Below are 10,674 nucleotides of genomic sequence, written 5' to 3'. Positions count from 1 at the left end.
TTTAAATTTATTTTACTTTTTAATAATAATGTGAGAAGAAAAGGCGTATAGATAACTTTGAATTTAATTTAAGTGACTCAAATAAAAATTAAATGAAAGTACGTATCTTATTTTCATTAATATCTATGAAAATTCAAATAAAAATATATATTTAACTTCAGAGGAAAATATGCATGATATAAAACAGTAATCCCTGAACCCAATGGGTCATGGCCCAAATCCTGTATACTCGATTGGCTCGAAATTAATGTGAAAATGGCCTTACATATTTGTTTGTGTGTTGGGGGTTTGTTTATAAATAATTGTGATAATATAAATTTTTTTGGCCTCACCTTTAAAATATTTTGGAGGGTCCTCAAAAAAGGTTAAATTGATAAAATATGTTTATAAAAAATTAAATATTAAAAAATGGCTTAAATATAAAAGTAAGAGAGTGAAAGAAAAAATCAATTAAACCCTTGTATTAAATTCGCACCCATTAAGCCCATGTTGTTAACTAAAATAATCAATTAAGCCCTTTGTTAACTGTTTCTGCCATTGACCGTTGAAATAAATTGATAGATCAATCATATGGTGACCTGTAACAACTTCTTGTTTAATCTAATATTTTTCCCATAAAAATGATTAAAAATCAGAAAAATATAGAATTTTTTTAAAAAATCATAAAAATAAAAGAAATGACAAAAAATATAAAAATGACTAAATATTAGAAAATATTAAAAAAATGAAAACTAATATCAACTTATAAAAATTATAAATTTTTTTATAAAGAATTATAAATATTATAAAACATCTAATAAATTCTAATAAATTATTAAAAAATTATAAAATTAATAAAAAATATTAAATTTCTATAAAAATCATTAAAAAAAGAGACGTAAGTATAAAAAGTATTAAAATTGATATAAACTTATAAAAATTTAAAAAAATCATAAAAACTTGAACTGAACTTAATCATTAGGTTGGAATGATTAGGCCGAAATTGACAAGGGTATCAGTTCAAAGAAAGCCATTAGACCGATTGAATTGGGACGATTGATTTTTTTTAATTGAACTAGACAAATCAATCGAACTGGCAAACTGATGGCCTGATTAGTTCGACCAATAGTCCAATTTTGAAAATCTTGGTTAGAATATTTCATCCTGGCATATTCTACTAGTTGGATAATGAAATTTTGGTTTGAAAAACTATTAAAACATAAAAAATTAGTTCAACTGCCCAGTTCTTAGGTCAATCGGTCTAATGGCTTTCCTTGAATCAATACCCTTGCTGATTTTGGGCTAACCAGTCTAGTTCAAGTTTTTATGATATATTATAAATTTATATCAATTTTAATATTTTTTTATAATTTTTTACGATTCTTTTATTATTTTTTAAGAATTCTAATATGTTTTTTAATTTTAAAATATTTTAAATGAATTTTATAAAAAAATATAATTTATTATAATCTTTATAAGTTTTTATAATTTTTTATAATTCTTATCATTTTAATAAGTTTATATCAGTTTTAATATTTATAATATTTATGATATTAGATTAAACTAGAAGCTACCATGTGTAACCATTTGATTGGCCTATCAAATTATTTTAACGACCAACGTGGTCAATAACAAAAAAAATTAACAGAGGAGCTTAATTTATTATTTTAGTTAATTGGGTGCGAATTTGATATGGGAGTTTAATTGATATTTTTTTCATTTGCTTAAAAGGCTTTTTTAACATACAAAACTTAAAAAATTATGACATGTCACAATATTTGAGGCCTACTAATGGAGTTAAAATATTTCAGTGTTAATATATATCAATTACTAACTCATATCTAAATGTGTTGTATTTAATATAAAAATTTATTCATTAACAGTCACAAGTAGTAAAAATAAGAAATTTTCCTTTATTTTCTTTTACAAATTTAAAACTATTATTTCTACTAATATATATGTTTAAATTTTTTTTTGTTTCATACTACAGTACCGTTATAGTATTTAATTTTATCACCAAAAGAAACCTAAAATTAAGTGATTTTCTAGTGACAGAGTCTTATTTATATATCATCAAATTTGCAGTCTAATTAATGGTACAACTAAAAATAATCTCCGGCTAACATCTCTTCATTCCACACATTAGGTCTTATCATAAATCACACAATGATTTCTATAGTTCCAGCCTTATTTAGTTATATCAACTATACATAACCATATTCACAATTACTTCTCAAAGTTTTGAATCAAAGTACTAAAATTGTTAAATATTATTTAACACATTAAGGGTTTTGGATCCTCCTCCTCTCTGGTGGTCCGATAAATAATTCCGTCTCCACCTCCATCGTCTCCTCCTCTGTGCTGGTTGACCATGGTGATGGTTTCATCCCACACTGATATAAAAAAAAATCAATAATCAAAATCAATTATTATATTAATTGATAAAAATAAGTACATATATATATTTAATGCAATCAAATTCGTTATCAGTATATCAAATATAAACACTATACATACCGTTTGTCGCAGATTAGCATTTTCTTCTTCGAGACGTTTCTCCTAAATGGTTAACTAAGCATTAATAATCACATGTTCAAAGTTAAAAAAAAATACTAATATATCATTCACAAAAAGGGTTAAGAATTATTTGGAGTCTAAACTTGGTAACAACTCTTACATTGAGGCCTAAACTTTTTTTTCAAGTTAGTCCATGATTTGGATAATTGTTTCCATATTGAGACGAGAGCTAGGCAATTGTTCTCACATTGAGACTGAAACATTTTTTTCCAAGTTAGTCCCCAAACTTGACAATTGTTCCCATTTTAGGACTTGAACTTGGCAATTGTTTCCCCATTGGAGCCTGAACTCTAGAGTTTTTAAGGAAATATTAGGGGCTAACTTGGACTAAAAAAAATTCAAGCTCCCAATGTGGTAACAATTGCCAAATTAAGGGATTAACTTGGATAAAAAAAATTTAAACCCTAATATGGGAACAATTGTCAAGTTTAAGGACAAGCTTGAACCAAAAACAAATTTATGCCTCAATGTAGGAGCAATTACCAAGTTAAGGGACTCATTTGGACATAAAAAACTTAAACCTTAATGTAGGAATAATTGTTATGTTCGGAACTAACGTGGACAAAAAACGTTACCAAATTTAGAACAAAAGTGATTTAACCCTTACAAAATTCATTGATTTACCTCTTGCTTTAGCTTCTCAATCTGCTGGCGAAACAAGAGATTCTGAACATAGCAAAACCAAGTGTTATACATATCATCACTAAATGAATTTGAACATATAAGAATGCATTTGAATTTTTCTTATATATATATGTATGTATATATATATAATGTACCTTTCTTTCCCTTATCCTGCTTAAGCTTCGTTCCAAATTGGTTTCTAGCTGATTTAGCTCGTTAAGAGAACATGGTTCCAATCCATTTCCCAATAGTTTTCTGTATTCAATTCAACACAAAATTTTACTTTAGTCTCTCCAAAAATTATAAAATTAGTTTTTAGTCCCAAAAATTTGTAATTCAATTCTAGTCTCTCAATATAAAATTTTCAACTTTTCTCCTAACTCAATTGGATCAACCGAGTTAAACCGTGTTCATCATGCATGCGAGTTTGAAAGCTAAGGACTTAACTGTTTAGAATTTTCGAGTAATTCAATCTTCTTTGCCATGCTTTGAGCATCTTCCTTCACATTCTTCATGCACAAGTTCAATGATCGTTAGTTGTTGAATGGTAAGCAAGCGATCAACAAATAGGCGTATCACTAAAAAGAAAACGATCAATGCTTCATACTTTGTAATAATAATAATAATAATGCTTCATATTAGTTCATAGGAGGAGCCTAAATAAGTGTGTATATATATATATGCATTCAATGACATGTAATAAAACATCTTTGTATTTATGAAGAACAAATGAAAGGTTGAAAAAAATCCAAATTTCATCTATATTTGCAAAGTGTTGCAAAATTAGAATAAAGCAACCACATTAAAAATTTCTTAGATAAAATTTTTCACACAATTATAATACGATGGGATAATAATCGAGCGTTATGTTTTAAGTATCAATATAGAGAGGGGATAATAATATCAAGAAAGTACAATCTCAAACTCAAGCGTACATACACAAACACTTAAATTTAGACAAATAAACCCTGTCTTGAGAATGAGGTGAACATCCTATTAGCAATAAACCAAATATTGAGGGTTCAACCATGCCAAGGTTTGAGCTTAGTTTTTGAGTGCCAAGAGGCTCATAGGGAGCAAATAACAATACAAGGATAATGTTGGTTTTTGGGTGTCGATAGAGGAGCTTTGACCATTTCTCTAAGAGGGTGTTGGTAATACATCATGTTATTCACCGAGTTATTCATTTTGCTTAGGAATAATTTGAAATCACAATTATATATATAAAATCTTCTATCATTAAAGTCTACAAGATTTTATTTTTTGGCCATTCTATAAGATTTAATTGATACATTTGTTTTAAAAAATAATTGATATCGTAGATAATTTGTAGTAAATTAATATATATATTTTAACAATTTTATTATAGGTTCTGATTATATATGTTTTTTATATAAAATATCTAGAATTACTCATAGCTCCTCTGTAACCCATAAATAGGAAAATAATGCGCTTCAACGCACTCGAACACACGTACTCCTACATTAGCAACAATAATTATACCAATCAAACTAAGACTCAATCGGCTAGATTAATATTTAATTAGTGGAGATTGGCTTAATTACAACAATCAATGCAAAAGTAAGGGCAGAGTTAAGGTACCTGCGTATTTTGGTCTACTGCAGCTAATTTGTTGTTGATTCCAGTATTATCCTTCTCTCTCTTCTCATACCGCTCTATGGTTTTGCTCATGCTGACATATCATCTCCAAACACACCACAAATTAGTGAACAATAATGAATGAATGCATAATGATGCTAATTGTTGCTTTAGAAGGCAAAAGTGAGTTCTATTTGAAGAACTTGAAGTTCCAAGAATGGCGTCAAGACATTTATAAAGGCAAAAACAGTTTGCAGCTGATATAAGATTAAGGCCATTCAACCATATTCCTGCAAGTGCATGCACCCATGCCATGAATGATGAACTTCTAAAAAGTAAAAAATTAAGCTACATTTTAATCAATCTCATTGTCGCAATTGCTTTTGATCCCATAGAAATCAATTTTATTGTTGATCCAAAAAAATGGAAAAAAAAATTGAAATGTGCTCTGATAAAGAAAAAAAGTGAGAGAAGAAAATAAGAGATATATCATTTTTCATCTTAATGTATAAAAAATAATCATTCCAAATTGGAACGACGAGAGAGAAAATAACAGAGTGGGGCATGTCAGTTCAAAATTATGCGTTTTTCAACTATTTTATTTTCTGTACTTTTATTTTTCAACTCTATCAAGCAATTGATGAAAAGAAATTTAAATTTTCATTCAAAATTTCAATCTTTCATACCAAGAAAACCTATAAAAAGAAATTTTATATTTTCATCTTTCTATATTTTCGATTTATTTCACTTTACCAAACAAAGCTAAAGAGACTATGCTTAGATTCAATATGAATTATGAAGTGAACCAGCTCTTTTGTATTTATTCTGTTTAATAATTATTTTTTTCATTTTTCCACTCTTTCCTCCCATCTCTCTAATTTTTATCCACCAAGCACACAAGTCAAATATGGCATATCAAAGTACTTATCTTTCAATGTGGAAGATTAAAATAAAAATTGTAAGACTAAGGTTTGTTTATTTTATGAAAAGTAAATTAGAAAAAATGTTTTTTGCATTTTGATTTTATATAAAATAATTTGGTCAACAAAAATTAAGTGAATAAAGTTTGTTTGTTTCATAAAAAGCATTAAGTGATTTTTTTGGAAAAGAATAATAAGTTGATTTTTACATAAAAATTAATTCAAATAAATCAAATATTATTATATTATTATAATATTTATTTTTAATTTTTAAAATTTTAATCTCAAATATTAAAATTTTAATATTATTAAACATATGTCAATTTTATTTAATCATATAATAATTTATTAATATAGTTAGTACAATTTATTAAATAAGGGTATTTGTCAACTTTTATATGTAACCATCAGCTCATATATATATATATATTATAAGATATCATTTTATTTTAAAATAATATTTTTTTTTTGAAAATTTTACTAAATAATAAAAAATATTACACAGAACCGTCCAATCACCTGAAAATATCAATTTTCAAACAAATAGATGATAATTTGTGAGGAATCTAAAACTCTTCCATTGTCAAAGATAAACCTCCATCTCTATCATACACAAGTTGAATAGGGAAAACCCACAATTCTTCCTAGAATCATGTTAAAAAGTGTTTTATATTGAAAACAACATCAACAAAAAAGGGCTAAATACTTCGGATTTAGTAAAGAAAAATAAATTGTCTGATGCATGCCTAGACTAAAGCACTGCATTATCTTCGAAACAATCTTTCCAGCTAGAATCTTTTTTTTTTTTTTTTGGTTTCAAATATTCCTTTTGGACCACCATCTTTCTCTATGTTTTTCATGGAATTACACAGTAGTGCTTTAATACATACATACATATATATATACCTCAAACTTGGGGCTAATCTTCCTATTGCTTTGGGAGGGTAGTGGTTTTGGGCATCATCACCATGGCAATTGTTGCAAAGCTAAACTAAGCTTTGATACACACTTATATAACCAATGTCCATCAATATACCACACAGAAGTAAGGTTTGCATTCCTGAGTGTAATATCATATATAGTTTGGAGAAAATAACCGACAACTGATCTTCAAAAATTTCTTTATTGACCATTTTTTCCCCTCAAAACAATAATAGACTTCTGCAAACTTTTATATGGCTAGTTCAGAGTTCATTCATAGAGATATATAAGAAAATGCATTGCAACTACTGAGTTTTTATGTATATTTTTTCCTTCATTCATTGGGAACAAAATATCATATGATAAGTACAACGTGAAACAAGTTCCCACATATCTAAAGCTGGTAGCTCCACTAAATCTTGGCTAATCTCAAACCGGAAGACTTAACCTATAACTTTTTTTTAATAAGTGAAACAAAAATATTGATGAGACTCGAATTTCGACATTAAATTTGTAAAGTTTTATTTATGTTTATATCTAGGAATTTCAAGCTCCTAAGAGTGATGATTTCATGTAAAATGGTGAATGCTATAACAATCTAAGGCTCATCCTCAATAAGGCTTCAACAGGATGACAAGTGATGCTTCTCAAACTTTAGAATATCTCTAGAAAGCCATGTGCAAGATCAGTCCTGAGCTTATTAGATGTTCTCTGTCAAATGGTTGTATAAATACCAATAAATTAAATGTAGTAATAAGATATATTGTATTTAAAAATGAAATTTTAAAATTAACATAAAATTTTATTTTAACTTTTATGGATGATATAACAGCAACAAAAATATATTCTATCATATAAAAAACCTCAATTATTGATGGTTTTTACTCATTAGTTTTAATTAATCATGAGGTCTCAAAATAACCACAATTGTTGGTAACGCTAAAACCAAGATAGTGGATGTACCTTGTGAGAAAAGTAAATTATTTCTCTTGTAATTTATAAGAAAATTTAAACCATTTAAACACGAAATGCAAAGTACAAACTCAGTTGCTGCTCAGAGGCCCCCCCGGTAAACAATCAACAGGTTTCTAATTTCAACTTAACATTTGCCCTTTCTCTTTTGGTTTAAAACTCAGAAGTTTTTATGATTTTTATATATATTTTTATCAAATTTACTGTTAATAATATATTTGAAGTTTGTATCTATCTCTTTCAATAATATTCTATTTTTAAAATGTAATATAGGTTATCACTTCACTCAATATCTATTCATCTACCAATTCAAGTTTTTATGAGATAGGCAGAATCAAACTATAAATCTTCTCATAAAATCAGCTAGCTATAATTTTCAAAGCTACAGCTTAGGGTAAGTCAGTTTCCATATGACTAAATAGTAAACAGTAACCATCCTGAGTATATTTTAACCCTAAAGACCATGACTTTAGTTCATCTCTCTTTCTCTCTCAGGATTTAGTTTGAACATGAACATCAACTAACAAGGAAAACCCCACCAGGTACCTGGTTAGGTTTGGTTTCAATAAACCAAAAACAAGACAGTCAAAGACCAGGTACCTTCTGCTACAAAGCCTGAAATAAGCAATGTACTCATAGTACTTGCCTATACATGGTGCTAGCCTAGTAAAGGGGGTTCCGTAATCAAGAAACAAGTCCACGTCTAATTCACCAAAGCTTATCCATATCTTCCTAGATTTAATTAACATAAATAAATAAAAGAACCATATACTGATACTTAAGTACGTTGTAAACGAAGAAGAACGCACCTAGCACTAGAAAACTCATAGAGTTTCCCTCTGGTAGAGAAGATAATAAGTGCAACTTCAGCATCACAAAGCACTGATAACTCAAAAGCCTTTTTGAGTAATCCATTTCTTCTCTTTGAAAACGTCACTTGCCTGCTTGCTGCATTTTCTATTCTCTTCATCTGTGTTTTCCCTCTCACCATATTCTCTTTTATCCTACAACCAAAATCCCAAAAAATAAAGAGGGTAAATTGATTGAATCCTAGGAAATAACTATATACAGAAAAAAGGGTTTCCAGAAATAGAAAGGGATTAACTGAAAAATCTAATCAAATTAAGGAACTTCAAAAAAAAAAAACCTTCCTTGAGCTCTAGTTTATGCAGAAGAACAAGATTTGCTGGGGATTTTTTTACAATACAACAGAAACCCTAGTTTTTGCAGAGGAGAAGAAATGAATTGACCAATCAGTTGACCTAAAAGACTCTCCTTTGAAAGCTCTATTTGTAAATAAAAACGGAAAATATATAAAGTAGCGGACAAAGTTTTGTTGGAAGTGAAGAACCTAATCTCTTTCTTCTTTTGGTAAAACTAGAAGGAAAGAGGCACATTCCCAGAAAAAGAATAACCAGATAATAAAAATTTGTTGATTCCATAAGTGGTGCAAGTGGTTGCACCAGAAATGTATGCTACATGATGTAAGTTTATGACACCTGTCTTGTTTTACCGACAACCTCCATGCCCGGTGTCCGCTGATAGTAGCAGTGGCCAAGCGTGTTATATAAAAACTGGGAAAGACACGGAACATTTCTGTCGGTTGCATGCAAGTACCGGACACTCACCGGACGCGATTTTAAAAAATATTCATTAACGGTGGGACCGTACAAGTTACTGGGGACACGTCTGCATTTTCCGTACAACTGGCAGAGGGAAACAACCAATAGGAGTTGACACTTCATTCGTTGGAGTGTTATCAGTTGTTAGGCTGGACTTTCACGTGGCTGCTCTTTGTTTGGTTGATGGATTTAGGCTCTCGGAGGGCCTCCTTTTTCTTTCTTAAAACATGCTCTTAGTACTTGTACTTTAACCCAATTTCAGATTTAGTCCTAATCCTAATTCAATTACTATCTTTGTTGATTGTTTCAATCGAAATTTCTCAACTTAAACAGAAAATACTTATTATTTTAATGATCGAACTGTTAGGAAGACTTTAGTTTTAACCTTTTTTAAGTGCAAGGACTAAATCATAGATTTTTATCAAAGTACAGGGACTAATAACAAATTTTAACCTTCATTTTACTTTTTTTAGTTCTTTTTTCCTAGTAGATTGAGCCAAGTGGTGGCGCACTATTGGATACTAGATTTCTTTAATAAATATGTGTTTGAGTTGAATTGTTTAAATGCGAAATGTGGTGGTGTAGGTCAGTGGGTGTGAAAGGGACCACAACTTTGAAATGAGCTCTTCAATTGACGGTGTTAAATGGCTCTAGAGTCTAGATTACATTGATGCCTTAACCAAGCATAGTTAACCCAATTTTTTTTTTAAATGTACAAATGTTTTAAATAATATTAGAGATAGGAAAACCATATGTTTTGTCCATGATTCTTCACTGACAAATATGTATAAAAAAATGTTTTTAAGATTATCATTTAGGAAAGGTGGAGATTCTGGATTTTGGGTATGCGTAAATTAATATATATTTTTTTAAGGGTTGCTTGTTAGAGGTGAAAGATGAAAAATCGAAAGGGTATAAATATGAAATTGCATAATTTTTCTTTCTATACTTGTGTTTAATAGGAAAGATGAAAAAATGGGGAAAAAAGTTCTCATGTTTTTTAATAAATATTTGATTTTAAAAAATTTAAGTTTTAAAATCTAAAGTTTAACTCTTATGAGATTGGGAGGGCAATACAACCTCTTTGCACATGTAATTATCATTGAGAGGGCACGTATCATCTCAAAAGAGCAGCCTGGTATGTACCTCAATCTTTACAACTGTATTTCAACAGTTAGAGGTATGTTAGCCTAATAGTAACAAATTGGTTATATTCTCCGATCCAAAAGATTTATCCCACAACATTTAAGATTATTTTCCTTATAGCAACGTCTTTAAAAGCCTATCCAAAACTATGTAAGTCAGTTATTTAAACAATCCTTTTTGCTTTCATTACACAAATGGAAGATCGTAGAAAAAAATCTGAATGTTTCATATATTTAGTGAAAAAGAGATCTAAGAGAAAATACTGAATCTATGATCGATGGAGAGAAATATAAGCATAAAAAGGATATAAAAAA

At 28.8% G+C, this 10,674-nt stretch overlaps 1 protein-coding gene across 4 annotated transcripts; it reads right to left on the bottom strand.

Annotated features, from left to right (window-relative positions):
* Positions 1-2,093: 2,093 nt before the first annotated feature.
* LOC107929211 (agamous-like MADS-box protein AGL19) lies at positions 2,094-9,206 on the bottom strand. Of its 4 annotated transcripts, none has more exons than XM_041090508.1 (8): positions 9,092-9,206; positions 8,402-8,596; positions 4,783-4,873; positions 3,628-3,689; positions 3,336-3,435; positions 3,181-3,222; positions 2,497-2,538; positions 2,094-2,372 (listed from the first exon to the last, which is right to left on the bottom strand). In XM_041090508.1, exons 1-8 carry the CDS (start codon positions 9,199-9,201, stop codon positions 2,262-2,264), a joined length of 753 nt encoding a protein of 250 aa, XP_040946442.1. In that variant the 5' UTR covers positions 9,202-9,206; the 3' UTR covers positions 2,094-2,261. The 4 variants fall into 4 exon arrangements, with proteins under 4 accessions (XP_040946442.1, XP_016716079.1, XP_016716078.1 ...); XM_016860590.2 differs by lacking the exon at positions 9,092-9,206 and adding an exon at positions 8,944-9,024; XM_016860589.2 differs by lacking the exon at positions 9,092-9,206 and adding an exon at positions 8,855-9,000.
* Between the last annotated feature and the right edge of the window lie 1,468 nt (positions 9,207-10,674).

This window comes from Gossypium hirsutum, chromosome D03, assembly GCF_007990345.1.
Source record: "Gossypium hirsutum isolate 1008001.06 chromosome D03, Gossypium_hirsutum_v2.1, whole genome shotgun sequence".
In the NCBI taxonomy this organism is placed as follows: Eukaryota; Viridiplantae; Streptophyta; class Magnoliopsida; order Malvales; family Malvaceae; genus Gossypium; species Gossypium hirsutum.
Note: the sequence above shows the minus strand (reverse complement) of the source record. Positions and strands in the feature narration are given on the sequence as shown.